The 19,241-nt window shown below is 38.9% G+C and overlaps 2 protein-coding genes across 4 annotated transcripts in view; one reads left to right on the forward strand and one right to left on the reverse strand.

Annotated features, from left to right (window-relative positions):
- pappa2 (pappalysin 2) overlaps positions 1-15,565 on the forward strand; it is a 74,650-nt gene extending 59,085 nt beyond the window's left edge. Inside the window, exons 22-23 of the mRNA XM_057333242.1 lie at positions 13,314-13,412; positions 14,926-15,565. Coding sequence (XP_057189225.1) covers positions 13,314-13,412; positions 14,926-15,033 — 207 coding nt within the window. The 3' untranslated portion in view covers positions 15,034-15,565. The remainder of the gene's footprint in view (positions 1-13,313; positions 13,413-14,925) is intronic.
- A 222-nt stretch (positions 15,566-15,787) lies between these two features.
- astn1 (astrotactin 1) overlaps positions 15,788-19,241 on the reverse strand; it is a 229,441-nt gene continuing 225,987 nt past the window's right edge. For all 3 annotated transcript variants that reach the window (XM_057333244.1, XM_057333245.1, XM_057333243.1), the window contains one exon: positions 15,788-17,331. In XM_057333244.1, coding sequence (XP_057189227.1) covers positions 17,094-17,331 — 238 coding nt within the window. In that variant the 3' untranslated portion in view covers positions 15,788-17,093. The remainder of the gene's footprint in view (positions 17,332-19,241) is intronic.

Consider the following 19,241-nt stretch of genomic DNA (forward strand, 5'->3'; position numbering starts at 1 on the left):
CCACCCCATCATATGAGTGTTTTTGTTTGTAGGTAGAGACAATGGATTCATAGTGTGTAATGTTTGCTCGGATAATGAAACAACAGCGAGCAATAGTTAGAAATAAAGTAATGTCTGGTTAAACTCATGTCTGGTTTTGTGAAGAAATTGAACGAGCATTTGAATTAGCATTTGGACGCTATGAGTGGCCCAAAGACTTCAATTCAATTCAATTTTATTTATATAGCGCTTTTCACAATGTGCATTGTTCCAAAGCAGCTTTACAGGAGCAAATAAGAAAAACGCAGAAAGGTGAAACACAGCACAGTGCATGGTGTTTATAGACCAAGCAAGATCATTATAATAAATAATATCTAATAAATAAATGAATAAATAAATAAATGCAGTCTCCCGGTGAGCAAGCCAACACTGCACTGCTGTGGCGAGGAACCCAAACTCAAATGATGAATAAATGGAGAAAAAAAAACCTCGGGAGAAATCAGGCTCAGCCGAGAGGGCCAGATCTCCTCTGACGTGTCATAGCTGCAATCAGTGACCCCGACCAAAGCCACCGAGCAAACGTCAACGAAGAACACGGAGAGCCCACGAGCCGCGACCCAGGAAGCCCTACCCGCCGAAACCGTGCAGGTCCAACCCGGTCCCATCCCGCGATCAACAACAGACAACAGAGGAACAACCAGGGAAAAATAGTAATGGCATAATTAACCTTATTCCTCCGTTGTCCGACATCGACCACAAAACAAGACCAAACCAGACCAGACCCACACAGTCCCAACAAATGAAACACCCCAAACCACAACCAACAAGCACCCCCACTCCCTACAACACCCACCCAGCTACCTCCAATCAAAGTCACTGAGTGCAGCTATAACTTCAAACTGCTGTCATGTGATGTAAATTTAGCATTAAATACCAAGTATTGTAAATGTAGCATTAATGTGACAAGTAGTCCGTGGTCTTGGTTGGGGATGGAATTGTCTGAGCTGGGCCGGTCAGATGGTCGCTTTTCTCTTGGGTGGTGATGGAATTGCCTTGGATGGAGCTAGGATGGTCAGTCAGTCCACAGGCTCTCGCAGGAGGATGGCACGGGATTTTCCGATGTAGCTAGCGTAATCTCTAGTTGGGGATGGGCATATGACGTTCATCTGGGCCTGGCAGAATCTCTCCCTAGGCGAGGGCAGAAAGAGAATAATTAGCGTAGCTGCTGTTCATTAACTATGTATTAAGTGAATGCTTGGCTGAAAAGATGTGTCTTTAATCTAGATCTAAATAGGGAGAGTGTGTCTAACCCTCGAATAGTATCAGGAGGGCTTTTCCTGAGTTTAGGTGCTACGTATGAGAAAGTTCTACCCCCTTTGGTGGATTTAGTTATTCTAGGTGTTATCAAAAGTCTGGAGTTTTGAGATCTTAGAGAGCGTGATGGGTTGTAGTGTGGTAGAAGCTCTGTTATGTAGGTAGGGGCTAAACCGTTTAAGGCTTTATAAGTAATTAAAAGAACTTTAAAGTCAATACGATACTTAATGGGTAACCAGTGAAGGGTTGATAACATTGGGGTTATGTGATCGTATTTTCTGGACCTGGTTAGAACTCTGGCAGCTGCATTCTGAACTAACTGTAGTTTGTTTATTGATGATGCAGGACAACCACTAAGTAGTGCATTACAGTAGTCAAGTCTTGAGGTCACAAATGCATGAATAAGTGTCACGGTTGGCGTGAAAGAACCCAAATGCAGGCAGGTGTGACGGGGTTAACAAAACAAGACTTTTATTAAACAAATAACAAACTAAAATACCCACGAGGGGGTGTCGAAAACGAGAACAGAACTGGGATACAAAACTTGAAACAAAAATACTTCCCACCAGGGGGCAAAATCAGCAGGACAAAATAACAAGAACTAAACACGACCAAACGTCAAAACGTCAACACACAAGGCTAGACTGGATGAGACAAGGAACACAAGCACAAGGTACAGGTACACGTACATACACAATCCACGAGCACAGGACAAAGAAACATGAGGGCATTTTAAAGGCAAGATAAACGAGGGATAATGACACAGGGCAGGTGGGAAACATTAGACACGGCAGGGAAGCAATACATGAAACGAGAGGGGCGGGGCCAATGACAAGACACAAGAAAGCACATGAGATGTGAAAACATAAACAACCCATGGCTTTCTCACATAAAACCTAAGGACTCCATCCCGATCCTGCCACAAGACTAGAAATACAAAAACAAGAAGGCAGGACCGTGACAAATAAGCTTCTCTGCATCAGCAACACATAAAATATTTCGCAATTTGGTAACATTTCTAAGGTGGAAGAAGGCTGTTTTTGTGACATTTGTGATGTGATTTTTAAATGACAGGTTGCTGTCTAATATAACGCCGAGGTCTTTAACTGTATTTGTTGGAGTAACAGTGCAGCCTTCAATTTGCAGGTTATAATCCGAAATATTCTGCTCACGTGTCTTTGGTCCGATAAGTAATATTTCTGTTTTATTAGGATTTAAAAGAAGGAAATTACAAGTCATCCAATGTTTTATATCTTGGATGCACTCTGCCCATTTGGATAGCTGTAAGGAATCATCTGGTCTTGATGAGATATACAGTATAGCTGAGTTTCATCTGCATAACAGTGGAAGCTAATTCCATGTTTTCTAATAATGTTTCCAAGGGGCAGCACGTATACGGAGAATAGCAAGGGTCATAAAACCGATCCCTGAGGTAATCCATAATTTACTTGTGTTAGATTTGACTATTCCCCATTTAAGTGGACAAATTGATGTCTGTCTGATAAGTAAGACCTGAACCATTGTAGTGCCTGTCCCTGAATACCGGTATAATTGTGTAAGCGATCTAGAAGTATGTTATGGTCTACACAGTATCGAACGCAGCACTAAGGTCAAGCAGGACTAGGAGTGAGATGTTACCTTTATCTGATGCTATAAGCAGGTCGTTTGCAATTTTAACGAGCGCAGTTTCAGTACTATGATGCGGTCTAAAGCCTGACTGGAATTTTTGGTGTATGTCATTATTTTGTAAGAAAGAGCACAACTGAGTGGACACTACCTTTTCTAGTATTTTAGATAGGTAAGGGAGATTTGAAATCGGTCTATAGTTTCCCAGTTCATTGGGGTATAAGTTTGGTTTCTTGATAAGAGGCTTAATGACGGCCATCTTGAAGGGTCCTGGGACATGGCCTAGATTAATTGATGAGTTGATAATGTTATAAATGGGCTCAATTGCAACGGGTAATAACTCTTTTAATAATTTAGTTGGTATGGGGTCTAATAAGCAAGTTGTAGGTTTAGATGTTGCAATAAGTTTAATTAAATCTTCCTGTTTTATAGGTGAAAAACACTGTAGCCTTTCTTTTGGGGCGATGGTTGGTACTAATTCATAGGACAAACTTGGAGGTTGAGTTTTTACTATTTTGTCTCGTATGTTTTCGATTTTCTCTGTAAAAAAATCATGAATTCATTGCTACCAAGGTGCGGCGGAATACCCAGGTCAGGTGAAGTCTGTTTATTTGTTAGTTTAGCAACTGTACTAAATAAAAACCTTGGATTGTTTTTGTTAGTTTCTATGATGTTACGGAGGTGCTCAGCCTTTGCTGCTTTTAGTGCCTTTTTATAACAGTTTGCACTCTCTTTCCACATAATTTTAAAGACCTCTAATTGGGTTTGTTTCCATTTGCGCTCCAGTTTACGTGTTTCTCTTTTAAGGGCGCGAGTGGTGCTATTGTACCATGGTGCTACGTTTTTCTCAATAATCTTTTTTGACTTCATAGGTGCGACAGCTTATAATGTATTAGAGAAAATAGTGCCCAATTTGCTGGTCATGTCATCGAGCGATTCTGTATTTATTGGTATGGTTATGGTTTACTTCATTAACACTTTCAGTTCAAACTTCAGTTTAGTTCATTTAAAATTTACTATGTGTGTCCAAAATGTCTGTCACACAAATAGACGCTGTAAAAATGATTTGTTGTTTGAACTTAAAGGTGCAGTGAATTGGCCGTTTTTGTTGTTTTATACTATTGTCTACTTATGACGTTCACGTGGTTTTTACATTCGAAAACATCAAAATCAGTAATTAATAGTGTATTTTCTACCCTGGTTTTGAGGCCGGCTGGAGAAACGCTCGGTTTTAAGGGCGGGCCGCATAGAAGACTTGGAAGTAAACGCCCACTGCTATGATTGGATAGCAGCGTGCGTAGTTGACTTAGTTGGAGCCTTCTGTGAATTTGGTTAGACACGTAACGTTACGTAACTTGATTTTACTCAAATTTACAGACTTATTTCCCGGATGTGATGGCAAGGCTTTGCGTATAGTTTGTGTAGCCTATAGTTGTATGGTGTTTAGTGATATATGACTGTACATGTCAGCATTCAAGACCCGCGAACCGGACAGAAGATCACCGCGATCGCGGGTCTCAAATGTTATAATTTTCATGATAAATAAACAAACGGTAGACTCCCGACCAAAGCGACAGTGTTGGCAGATATTGATATGACCTAGCACCAGAAATAATATCAAAACACTTCAAAACAGCCTCCATTATTCGCAAACGGTGGATAAAACCTTGAAAAATGATATATGAGCCCGCCAAATCACAGAGATGCCGATTACAATTATTACAAATGACTAGAGGTCCCCAGGTAATACTATCAGGGCATATCAAGCGATCTCTAACAAAGCAATAGTGATGCATAGTACAAATATGTTTTACTCACATAAGATTGCTGCGCCATTCCTATCGGATCCAATATTGACGGCACAGCACTGCTTTTTAATTTTAGTCTCTCCGCAAAGACTTGTTCAAGGAATCCGCATTGAAATGAAGCGAACAAACGCTCAATGTTTTCCCCACGTGAGCTGGAACGTCTAAAACATGACTGTGACCATCATTTTATTTTGGACACGTCTGAGTTCCAGTGGATGATTCTTAAATGTCTAATTCATCTTCTTCACTATACACAGATGAAAACTGATTGTTAACTGATTGAAATGTATATACTGTACGTAAAACAATACAAAACAAATTTATCAGGTATGATAAATCACAGGATCTATCTCACCTGTATGAGAAATACTTCACAACCGACCCCCAAGACTAACAAACTCTCACAAACAATTTTGTTATGAGATATCCCAAGCGATGAATGTAAGAGTGCTCAATTTTTTGCAAGGGTTATACACTCACCTAAAGGATTATTAGGAACACCTGTTCAATTTCTCATTAATGCAATTATCTAATCAACCAATCACATGGCAGTTGCTTCAATGCATTTAGGGGTGTGGTCCTGGTCAAGACAATCTCCTGAACTCCAAACTGAATGTCAGAATGGGAAAGAAAGGTGATTTAAGCAATTTTGAGCGTGGCATGGTTGTTGGTGCCAGACGGGCCGGTCTGAGTATTTCACAATCTGCTCAGTTACTGGGATTTTCACGCACAACCATTTCTAGGGTTTACAAAGAATGGTGTGAAAAGGGAAAAACATCCAGTATGCGGCAGTCCTGTGGGCGAAAATGCCTTGTTGATGCTAGAGGTCAGAGGAGAATGGGCCGACTGATTCAAGCTGATAGAAGAGCAACTTTGACTGAAATAACCACTCGTTACAACCGAGGTATGCAGCAAAGCATTTGTGAAGCCACAACACGCACAACCTTGAGGCAGATGGGCTACAACAGCAGAAGACCCCACCGGGTACCACTCATCTCCACTACAAATAGGAAAAAGAGGCTACAATTTGCACGAGCTCACCAAAATTGGACAGTTGAAGACTGGAAAAATGTTGCCTGGTCTGATGAGTCTCGATTTCTGTTGAGACATTCAAATGGTAGAGTCAGAATTTGGCGTAAACAGAATGAGAACATGGATCCATCATGCCTTGTTACCACTGTGCAGGCTGGTGGTGGTGGTGTAATGGTGTGGGGGATGTTTTCTTGGCACACTTTAGGCCCCTTAGTGCCAATTGGGCATCGTTTAAATGCCACGGCCTACCTGAGCATTGTTTCTGACCATGTCCATCCCTTTATGACCACCATGTACCCATCCTCTAATGGCTACTTCCAGCAGGATAATTGCACCATGTCAAAGTCGAATCATTTCAATTGGTTTCTTGAGCATGCAATGTTCACTGTACTAGATGGCCCACAGTACCAGTCTCAACCCGATAGACATTTTGGGATGTGGTGGAAGGGAGCTTCGTGCCCTGGTGTGGCATCCACAAATCTCCATCAATGCAAGATGCTATCCTATCAATATGGGCCAACATTTCTAAAGAATGCTTTCAGCACCTTGTTGAATCAATGCCACGTAGAATTAAGGCAGTTCTGAAGGCGAAAGGGGGTCAAACACCGTATTAGTATGGTGTTCCTAATAATCCTTTAGGTGAGTGTATATAGGGCAGTTGTGGCCTAATGGTTAGAGAGTCGGACTCGTGACCAGAAGGTTGCCGGTTCAATTCCCAGGGCCGGCAGGTAACAACTGAGGTGCCCTTGAGCAAGGCACCTTACCCCTACTTGCTCCCCGGGCACTGCAGTGATAGCTGCCCACTGCTCCGGGGGTACGTGTTTTCACTACTCTCTGGATGGGTTAAATGCAGAGGTCACATTTCGTTGCCTTGTACCTTCGTACATGTGCAATGACAATAAATTGAATCTAAAATCTAAAAAATCTAAAAAAATATATATACTTGTAGGACGTAAAGTAGGCGGTATTTTCCATGTTATTTCGAGTTTTTGTCTACATCAGGCACGACGCAATATCAAACGCTACAATTGATTCTATATTAGGGATGTTTTTAAACGTTTCGCGTTGTATCTGGTATAGACATGGTCACATGTTACTGTCACGTTGATGTACAGATGTGATCTGATGCGGTGTGAGCAGTCAGTCATTCAGCACAGAGCTCGGATTCATCTGCGCAGAGCCGCAGTGCAAAAGCACAACCCACGTGAAGAAGATAACTCTGCGTATAACGGACATTTTATGTTTCAAACTGAGATGGCAACAAAGAGGCCAAAGTTTAAGTTGAAACAACAAATTAATTTTCACAGTGTAATACATTACAATAAGTACAATAAGTCACCCAAACATTTTCATTATTTATTCATCCTTATTTCATTTCAACCCTGCATGATTTTCTGTAACCTACTGTATGCTGGTAGCCGAGCAACATTGGCCCCCATTGACTTCCATTGTAGGGACCTCTTGGAATTTTTTTTTTGGGGGGCTACCAAGTAAAGTTTATTTGACTGCTGCATACCAACCTTCTGCATTTATTTCTGCGGCTTCCTTGGAGAAAGCGCACAGATGATGCCACGGGTTTACGAAGAACCACAGTTCACATTCCTTGCTGCAAATATGGTTAGAAGAGCGGTCATTTAATTCCTCACAGGGCATGCACTGGGTTTCTTCATCCTAATATTATGGAAAGAGTTGACAACGCACACCCACAAAAGACCTGGAAGCACTTCATTTACCCTTTCAATGTTGTGATGTTACCTAAAATTTGTTTTTCAGCTTTTATTTGGAAAAACAGAGAAAAGTTTACATTAGAGATGAAATGGAGGGGAACGTCATTAGCAGTCTTTTGGGAAGAGCCAATCAAGAGGCGCATACTTCAGTGAAGTCAGGTGCCAGCACTAACACAGGGCCTCGAAAGCCCATGTTTCCACAAAAACATGCTGTTGCCATGGAGATTTTGTTTATTCTATCTTTCGCTCAGCATTAGACACGGCCGGTCAGGCAACCTGTGGAGGGTTTCCTCCCTCACATCAATGAGATGTTTGGGGATTTCACATCTCCACACTTCATGTGAGGTGAAAAGACATCTCGATCGGTCTGGGGGATTGCTCGCTTTCTTCTCGACAGTGAACTCTTGAAACCGTTGCTAGGGGTTAATTGTGTATTTGTAAAATATATGACTCATAGAGGTATTTCATTTTCAATAAATTCATGTAATCTAAATCAGGTTTCGGATACTGTCCAAAAACGATGCGAGGTTGCCATACTAAAGCCCTCTTGGAGAGCAATCCAGAAGAATGAATTTTAAGTTAGACAGCTCAGCTTTACCTGACACTGCTTCTCGGGTGGAACAGTATATCTGACCCTATCAGATATTGCATATTAGTGAGAGGATATTTTTAAGATTTGTATTAATATTTATGCTGCACTGTAAGTCAATGTGTGTAAATCGGTTATATGATATGACTAAAATAAATCTGTTGAGGAAAAATAGAAAAGCATCAATCAATTTATTGGAAGGTTTTTGTTCTTGTGAAATAAGCTCTGGAACTGATGTCTTGCTGATGTTTTTACAGAAATCATTGATTGTGATATTTAGTATATTGACTGCTAAACTGTATATTTGTCCATTGTTCCTTGCAATGCACTGTAGCACACAATCATTCTTTTTTAAAATGACTTAGTCATTTAAATTATTTATTATTTACAATATTATAAATATAGTATAAATATTCATATTTGTTGTGTAATAATCTAAGTGGGATAACATACCATCAGCTGATCATTATTGCTAAATAAATCCTTTCAGGATGACGCAGCATTCTTTAAAATTATTTGATATTTGTATTATTATTTTGCGTTAATCACCAACTGTACATTATCCTTTTTTAGTTTAACTATACAAAAATACTAAATATTATTTATCATTTCAAACATCTCTATTCATCCTTATTAAATATTAAAATATTTCAAAATAGGAACATATTATTTCTCTATTCCTGTTTCTTTAGTACAAATAACATGAGATTTTCATTTTGAGGCTTCATTTTCGTGATATTTTTTGTTGACATGGTCATCTAAACGTCTGTGGTGTCCGTTCTGTCAGGATCTTAACATTTCTTTGCCATTGTTTTGTTTTGTGGCAGTTGTTTGTAAGGTTCAGGGGTGCGTTTCCCAAAAGCATGGTTAGCCAGCTATGGTCGCAAGTTCCGTCGTTTCAGCATAGTTCATCGATTCAAGTCTTTCCCGAAACGCTTGTTCCAACGATCAATCGCAAGCAGCATCGCAAAGTTGTGTAGTTGGAGCTACAGGTCTAGAGCTGTGGTTAGAAGCATAGTTCCTTATTATCAGGGGCGGACTGGCCATCTGGCGTACCGGGCGTTTTCCGGTGGGCCGCTAACGTATGGGGCCGGAAGGGAGGCATTGGCTGCTAACGTATGGGGCCGTAACGGACGCATTTGCCGCTAACGTATGGGGCCGTAACGGAGGCGTTGGCCGCTTAGACGGACGTATTATAAATGCGAATGCACGCAAAGCGAATACAAAAGACACGTATGCATTCACCCCCCCCTCAACAGATTCGGTGGAAGGCCGATGCGTGCCTAAAAATGCCAGGGCCGATTTTTCTTCCCAGTCCAGCCCTGCTTATTATTATGACATGTAGACTTTCATACATCATGCTTTTGAGCAAGGTAAACAAGCAACATGCAGTGCATTCTATATCCATCCTTCGAAATATACAAATTTGATTTTACATCTTTTAGTTTGTCAAGAAAATAGAAGCGTTGTTTTTTTAAAAGTCCGCATGCGCCTGGATCCTACATGCTCTAGGACCCTGGGGAATCCCTGGGCGGAGTTACGTAGGAGGAAACTTATGAATGAGTTAAATATCGTGAAATAAAACATTAGAGAGCATAAATACCATCACAAAAAATAGTTTTCAGATGCAGTGTACATTATTTACAGCAATAACATGACATTTAATCGATCCTCAGTTACTGTTCCATGATGCTTTAGCTTAGGCATTCGGTCATTACGTTTTTCCAGATTTTCCTATAATTCACTTGTTTTACATTCAGATGTTTTACTTAAACAATTCAGCACGGTAGTTTTAATGAAGTGTGCACTCTCTGTATGTTGTTTAAGCAGCCAATTCACAAAACCATGAAATATGCTATAAATCAGAAAACTCTGCAAATGTTTCCACAGAATTTGTGCTGAATGCATTGCGCATATTTTTGTGCAATATCTTTGCATCAGGCATACAAGGCCTTATTTTATGGGGTCTATAGAGTATTGCTCCAATCACTAAAATCTACTGGAGGTACTTGAATCAGTCCATGATCTGGTTATAATGGTCTTCTCAATAACTTGATCATCATATGTTAAATAATTGCTGCCTTGCTTGCTTGTGAAAATGGTCATCTACAATGTTTTTTCGTCATTTGAGTTTACATTTTTATTGTAGTTTTATTAATATTTTGAATTCAGTTTTATTTTATCTAATTGATAATAGTTTATTTGTAACAATTTTATTATGAGCTTGTCGTTTTATTTGTCATTTAGTATTTCTATAATAGTTTACTTAATTTAATTAGTTGTATTGTAGTTATATTTATATTTTAAATTGGTTTTTATTTTAATTTATTAATTGTAGTTATTTTTTAAGCAAGTTTGTTTGTTCATTTTTTTACATTTTTATATTGCTGTATGACTTTATTTTATTTCAGCTTTAATTTAATTTTAGGGCCTCAATTTAAACATTATTGCTAAGGGAACATTTCTAATTTCGTTGTTTCCATTTTTCAGATATTATTTAAATTTATTTCATATCATTTAACAGAAATGTTTAAATAGTTAAAATAATTTAAATAATGCATTTTAGTTTAGTTTAACTGTTACTCTGAATTGGACAATACATAATATTAACTTTATATACTCATTTTATATTACATTTGTGCTTTTTACCCAAAGCTCCCAAGTTATACATAAAGTATAAAGTGCTAATAAATTGCCATCTTAATAAATTCAATCAATTTTACATTTAAATCTCACGCACTGAGGTAAAAATAAACAAACAAAGAAAAGTGCATCAGCTTGAAACAAAAGAGTGAAAATGATATTGCTTATGACTTGGCTAGTAGAAACATGGCAGGGAGATCATTTTGGATTGGGTGCTGCAGAGATCTTCACAGCAGCTGCTCTTGCACATGGATATAGAATCAGGTAAAAGCTGCAGACTTTGAAACAGCTCCACATGCACATCAGAGCCAAACGTGTCTATGGCAGACTGCTGTTGTTTTCCTGTTATTGGCATGCGATCCTTTAGGTTAGGTGAAATCCTGTAGGAAGGCATTATGATGCATTTGAAATGTTTATGTTAAGTTAAATTTGATAATTGCAGTCTACTCCAGAAAGTTGAGCTAAGCTCCCCTGGGCATCACAAATGCACACAGATGTCAGAAGTGTGACATTCAAGAAGCTGGAGGAAGTTACAAGTTAGGATGTTTTGTTTGGAATAACAAGTGCACTTTTTATTTTTATGTGAACGGAATGGATGTTACCTACCAGAAAGTATAACAGAAATCTCTTTGGCAGGATTCATGCATTTCATTCCTCTGAGGTTTGAGGAACATCCCTAGTCTCATGTTGAAGGAAAGTTACATTGAAGTAACACATGTATAAACTTGTAAAAGAAGTCAGTGACATGTTTAAGGCTGAAGTATGGTTCCCTTTGTACGCGTACGCGAGGGACAGCGTACTGTACGCGCACCGACGGAATTTTGTTACTTCGCGTACAAAGTACGCGCAGGTCGTGCGTGCACATTCCATTTCTTGCAGTAATTAGTTTAACCACCAGGTGGCAACCATGCCCTGGGAGCGTCGATTCAAGTAGTAGAAGAAAACCTGACCCCTGTAGGCCCGGAGAGGTATTGCAATATGTCGTAGTGCGCATGGGTCAAACCCCGTTTTTAAAAAAAAAATTAAATAACACAATATACAACATGATGTACATTATGCATAACACATACATATACAATACATATTCTATAACATGTACAACCAGGAACAAAAAGCCAGAGTCTAATGTCAGTAGATCAATCATATGTGAAACAGCAACGAGAAAAGCCGGTTGCGAAGCGCTAACAGCGTGCAGATTTTTTTTAATTCATTGCTTAGAACATAACAATACATCATTGTCATCAGTTTACAAATCATAAAACAATAAATACAACAAATACAAGCCAGGGTCTTTCAGTCCAGTTTGAGTGCCAAGTCCTTAAATCCATTGTCCTTATTGCTTTAGAGTTTGTAGAGTATTCAATAGATTCAAAGTACATTTTCAAAGTACACGGTTTGCTTTTCGAAAAGTTACATTTGTGGATATGATACTTAGCTAGAAAAAATAAGGTTAATAAAATAATTTTCATCTTTTTCACAATTATAAAAAACAAAAAAAATTAAACATAAATTCAAAATTGGGGTTCACATGGCATTTGATAAAATCAAGAACATCGCACCAAAATGTCATTGTATAACTGCAATTCCAAAACAAATGATGTTTCCAGTTTCTAGAATGTGTCAAAACCCATGTGTATGTATGTATGAGTCGAAGGACGTATACTTTGCAAAGCTGTGCGTTCATACCCGTAAAAAAATGAAGCATACCACAGACATTTCAGGTCCAGTCCATTGATTGTTTGTATATATAATAAAATAAGCGATTTAGTATTTAAGTTCCTCATATTTGTCAGAATGATTACAGGATGTATGCACCAAAAAGAAAATGTTATCGCTCACAGGTTATCTCACGACATCTGCTGGTACTGTATTACCATTTTTGTTTCTTTTAAGTATAAAACAATCTCTACGTTTCTCCTAAAATTGCATTAGGGAAATAATAATAGAAACAAATTGGCAAAATACAAATAAATAAATAAAACATGGCGTTGTAAAATTTATGTTTGTAAAGATGAAATAATCTGGATTTGGGTCAATTTGATGAGAAATATTTCATATTGCAATATTTAATAGTATTAACTCTAGATTGCCGACTTGACAAATCTGAGCTCAGTTTCTGATCTCAGTTGTTGAGATCTCTTCTGAAATACTAATGGAGACATTTCTGAGATTTTATCAGGACACAGTGGACTTACAGTACGCTAAGAAAACAGTTTCCATTTGCTCTTTGTTAAACTTCATTGATGTCTAGGAGAAATAATTGAGACAAAAATATTAAAATAAAGGATTGTAAGTTATTCTTATGGGTGAGCACCTGCGTGTCTTTGAAGCTATTGAAAACCTAAAACTATTATGAAAGCTCTTTTAATAGTAACATAATAACAAAATTGTGTTTTGAAATGATCAAGTGCTCAGAAAACAGCATTACACAACATTTATCTCATTTAATATCCTGATATTACTAGTGAGCACCACAATTCACAACTACTCAAACATCACATGAGCACATTGCCAACTACAAGAAAACTGTTTGTACATACAAGATAAACTATTTCAGCCAATAACAGAATTCTTTGCTTTGATTTGTTTTTACAGCCATTTGAGGGAGATGGTTGGTGTGACACCATTAACAACAGAGCGTACTGCCAGTACGATGGAGGAGACTGCTGTCCATCCACTCTCTCCTCTAGAAAGGTAGATCAAATCCTAGATCTCATCTGAAAGGCTTCTCTTCTCCATTCATCCTTCATGCTGCTTTATGCTTGTTCACTGGAGGCATTAAGACATAAAGCCGTCCATAACAATGTTTGTTGTGCAAAACACAGTTGAATAAAGTTTGATTTCTTATGAATGCATCATTAGTCGTGCGGGTGGTGTACGGTCGGGGGAAGTGTCTGTCAGAATTACATGACTGGCTGCTACAGCTTTTATTAGCAGAGGGCCAGGTGTCAGCGGTCACGGGAAACTGTGAAACAGTGTTTTTTTTAACAAGCGGAGACTGAGAAAGTGAAATAAACCGTGAGGGACGGCATCCTGCCACCGTGGGTCCAGCGGAACTGGCACGCTCCTGTTTACGCAGGCCGTGGAAAAGTCCTCAGCTGCAGAGGGAGTGTGTTGGTGGGGCAGTCTGGTTTAACAGCGTCTAGGATTAATGCCATAGAGGACGATGACAGCCAAGGTTGGACAATAAAGTTTCTTCTCCTGTGGCTGTCTTTTTACTAAATACTGTACCTACAACATGCACAGGACTATCCAAAGCGACTTACAGACGAGAGAGCATTAAAGCCTACTTTGTTTTCCTGTATTCTCCGTGGGCCGTGCAAAGGCAAATATCCAGGCTTTGAATTTCAAGGATGACATTGTCATGGCAAAAAACATAAAGACGTCAAATTGGGTACATTTTTCAGATGTGTTAATAAATTGCATTGCGCCATCTCACATTTCTTGTCTTCAAAAGAAATGCACTGCGCATAAATGTGCATGAATGTACATCAATGAGACAATTACATCCCATAAACATCAGGTAAAAGCTGAGCTTAGGCCTGTTTCTGCATTTCATGTTTACTTTTCCTGCTGTAGACCGCTTAGCTGGGAATTTGAGTTTATTTTGCAACCTGTGGTGATGGCATGAATCCTGGACAAGAATCTCCTCCTGTTGATTCTTAACATGTGTTCATCTGCTCACAGTCAGGCGATGATATCCGCTAAAGGACCGCTGTCCCGCTCTCATCGATCTTTCAAACATTGAAACCCTTTACGTGTGAACAAACTAATACGCATTGCTTCATAGTTTAAAAAAGGGTCAAGTTTGTATGTAAATAAAATAATTGTCAAAAATATTATTCATTAATAGTATATACTGTAAATATTACACTACAATAGTTGTACGTATGTACAGTATATATCTGATTAACTAATATTTATGATATGTATTTATTTCTTTTAAATCAATAGAGTACTATTCTATTCTATATTGGCTGAATAATTTGGTCAACGGTCGATACGTATCGAACATCTGGAAATGGGTAACGCTCATTATTTTGATCTACTGCAATGCCTCAAAGTATTTTCTAGCAGAATTATCCAAACCACACTTTGATCTCTTGTTCAAAGACTGCGTGTGGTTCCCACATACCGTATCAGATGTTTGCAGGGGAATACGTTTTTGGATGTCGTTTGTAAAGCTGCGCGTCTGATTGATTGACAGGTCATTCAGTTCGGGGTAGATTGCGATCACGACGAGTGCACCTGCCGTGACCCCGAAGCCGAGGAGAACAGGGGCACGGCCAAGAAGAAGGAGCCAGAAGTGCTGTGAATGATAGCGAGCAGACAGCTCTAGTAACTGGCTCGAGAAGAAAAACGTCAAACAACAACCCGAGTTTCTCTCCCTTCACATGAACAGAGGAGCTGTGATCAAGAGCAGTAACTCAAACCACACAACTGCAGAAGAACAATCCTATTCAACACTAATCTATTCAATAACACACCTCATGTATGTTTCAAATCTCTAACATAGAGCGTAGGTGTAGATATAGCAATATTTTACCCCACATCATAGAACACAAGTCTGTTTGTTTCACATGTAGCTCGTTTTTTATGAACATTTTATACACATATTAAACAAATAGCTCTTGCTTGTTGTGTGCCACGTTATTTTAATGTTTTCACATATATCAATGTCTTTGATCTGTCAATACAGTTGTATGAACACATTATTTGTCATTTCCTTCAGCAAACCTCCCTAATCTGAATGACAACCCTCCTTTTTTCCGTAGTTCATATTCAGGTGGGATCTCTGAGCCAAAGCTCATCTGTTACCCCCTCAACCCCCCCCCTCCCTCCCGTCATTACATTATTACATGTACATGCGACACGTGTGCATTGTTTTATAAAGATTCCTCTCCAGTGATTGTTATTGAAATATACTATTTTTGTATGCTCTTCTGTCTGTAAAAGTGTAGTTTATACATATTATCAATAAAGTATACAGTGTAAATGTATGTTTTTATTATTATTGGAGATTCTCATGAAGTTAGATTTCAAATCACAAAAATATCATAAACCAGTCATGCGTGTTCAAAACCATTTCTAATTCATTTGGCCAATTTTATTTCAGAATATGAAAAGAAGCAAGACATGGTAAAATGTACACAACTTACTAAAATGATCATTTTCGTAACACTGGTTTAAAAACAATTCGGTAACACTTTACACTAAGGTTGTATTTGTTGATATTGTCCCCGTTAACCTGAAGTTGCGCATTTTGACGCATTTCCGAGTGAAAAGGAATTTTAAATGAGAAACATAGTGGGCGTTGCTTTTGTCTTTCTCTGCGATTTCATTGGATGAATAAAAACAGCCATCGCATTTTGAAATAAAGTGGCAGCAGACTGACAGTTGAGGGGGAGGAGTTAACGGATGCTCCACCCAAGCCGTTTAACATATGTCATCTAAGATGGATAGTCATTACAGGAAGGAAGTACTTTAAAAAGAGAATGACCCACATTTATAAACTATTTAGAATGAACACTGCAATATTTCATGAAAATATAGGCATTATGGTTTTTTATTTCACTGGGACTTTAATAAATTGTGTAGAAGTGTTGCTGATTGTTAGTTCATGTTAATTTCAGAATTTTCTAATGCCTTACTAAAACCAAAGTGTAATTAGATTCGTTAATGCACAATGTACAAACATGAACAAGTGTATTGGCATTAACTTTAATGTGTTTAAAAACGACTAAAAAAAGCACAGAGCATGTCGAAACTTCTGATAGGGTCAAAACACTGTAACCCAGAGGGTTAACAAAGATTAATACTGTAAATGCTGAAGAACTACAGTACATTGCACATTGTTAGTTCAAGTTAGCTAATTCATTTACTAATGTTAACAAATACAACCTTATTGTAACGCTTCTCCAACTATTTTCCTCCTTACTTTGAATACTACATTCAGCACATTAAGGAACTGTCATATTAATAAACATTTACAGTAGCTACATCTCTTTAACAGTTTCTGTATCTATAAGCACTACAGAGAGACATACATTATCAGCACAAGAAGATATAGTTTTAGTCTTTGTGAAAAAAGTCTTACCTGTATACAAGCTGGTGTACGCACTAACTGACACAATACACCACTAGTCCTAACTGTCGCTTTAAATGACTTTCCCTTCACTGTACACTGTACATTTTTATATGCAAACCCAACGCCATCTCAACAAGCATTTCACAAATAATTTCTTGACTGCATGGCCGATCATTCACTGATGGGGCAATCTATAGAGAGCGATACCCTATAGACTAAAACAGAAGGAGTGTGTTTGGGGGCGACCCCCGCTGATCCCTCGCAAGTCCTCTTGGTGTTCATCTCATTTAGAGTTCCTTGGCTTCCCCGTAATCATTGTACATAACAGAGAGCGTCTGATCCTCACAGGCCTTGCGTAAATCTTGGCCAAGGTTCAGCCAGTTGAGCCCGAATGCCTTGGTGTCTGTATACCGACAAGACAGATATTTGAGGGATGCCCTGCGCAGGCCAATTTTGGGTTCTTGGAGAAGACCCCGGCACCAGCCGCTGAGTTCATCCAGCTGGGACAGGATCAAGCCTGCTTTTCTGCAGTGGAGAAACACAATGAAAATATTTGGTTAGTACTGTATTAGAGTACACCGGCCCACATCTTGGTATCGACTGCATGGTATACTGTTGCTGTTTTGCAACAATCTTTAATTTTTTCTTCTTTTGGTGGTTTAAATATTGAGCGTTCCATTCTAAGCATGCCCACCTCCTCTGAAAACGAGACTGAAAGATTGATGGTAGACCCCGATATAATAAACAGAAAATGCAGTCGATGGCCATATTCAGTTGAAAGTGCAGGTCGTCTGTCTGCACCCTTAAATGATGCTCTTCAAAACCTGGACTGGGGAGATCGATCATAAATCAAACCCGTGGCACTTTTATATCAAACTGTTACGGCATAGCCTGAATAAAATTTCCCCGTCAAAACAAAACAAAAAAAAAACCCTTTGAGGTTAGACAGACAGATTAGGTGAACGGTTGTAAAAGTGATGTACCCGTGAGTTCTTCAAGCTGCTGTGACCTAAGTGGGCATTTATTGAGTATGTGAGAATGCGATGAACCTCAAGCGAGAGACAAGAAGCTGAAACGCGATGCTAAAAGCGTGGAAAGTGCGCCTCATTCCTAAGACATAGCTTCACGTCGAAGCCTTGCCAAACCAGAAGCTCAACATTCATCCGCATAAATACTGAAAACCAAACCTTTGTGGACCAACCATGGTTTCTGGTTAGCTAAGTGCATTTTTAAGGACGAAGATAGTGCGTTTACATTTAAAATGTGGCTTTTAAAGATCAAACCGATTGTACGGTGTCTTGTTAAGATTGTTTTGACTGAGGTTTCATGTGACGCTCAAATACAAAAGTTGCATGCGAAACCAAATAATACAAGTACAATCAAATCTGAAGGTCTGAAGTCACTGGTTATAGTATCTTATGAATGTATTTTTGTTTGTAATATCTTACATTTCAGTGGTTGTCGGAATTTGGATGTTTTTTGCTTAAAACAAAACCATGCGGTTTGTTATCCTTTCATTTGTAAAGAAAGTCCATTTCGGTCTCCAAATAGCAACGGCTGTCACCATAAATCCCAACATGTATGGAAGTGGAAAATGGCCTTGTATTTCCAAGGTACGTTTTTAATCTTTCAGGCCCTGCCAGTCTCTCCCTTTGTAATCTCTAAATTCCACAGTAACTCAGGACACGTCGGCCCACCTCGCCGCCCTCTTCCATAACACTCATTCAAGACGCTTTATCGCTACTAACATATAGTTTGCAGTAATAATTGTACAGCCCATTGGAAGCCTAGGAAAGATTACAGACAAAAACAAAGACCTTTGACCCAACACACAACTAGATTCCACCGTTTACAGCATGAGTCAGTCCAACCAACTGGCCCACCGATTAACCGTGAGTCAGTGGACGGTTTGCGTGAGATATCTCGAGAAAAGAAAGAAAACAAGTGGAATTTGTTTTTATTGTTAATTCATTTTTCCAACCCGGCATCATAAGTGGGGCCAGTTTGGTGTCAATTATCTTGAAAATTGCATTTAAATGGTGCAGAGTGTGCTAGGGAAACCCCAGTGAACTGACTAACGTCAAACCATCGCTGTTTTGGGGGATGAAGCACTCAAACAAATTCTCCTTGTTTACATTTCCATTTTATGATATGCCTTTCAAAATGTTGCCTGGACGCTAGAAGATGGGGAATGACGCAAATGAGTTGTTTGGAAGACTGATGCTGGGGAGATAATGGCCCATCTCTCCAGACCTCCACTGGAACGGCTTGCTTTTAGCTCTTATCTTCGAGTCTTAAAATCTTACACAATATTTTACACAAACAAGTCAATCACAAGGGCATACAAGTCAATACCCCAAACCAAAGACGTCAGTGTGCAACGTTGAAACACTGTAAATGTAGAGGAAATACTGTATGCAACAAATGTAGAGTTT

Source organism: Triplophysa rosa, linkage group LG5 (assembly GCF_024868665.1).
Source record: "Triplophysa rosa linkage group LG5, Trosa_1v2, whole genome shotgun sequence".
In the NCBI taxonomy this organism is placed as follows: domain Eukaryota; kingdom Metazoa; phylum Chordata; class Actinopteri; order Cypriniformes; family Nemacheilidae; genus Triplophysa; species Triplophysa rosa.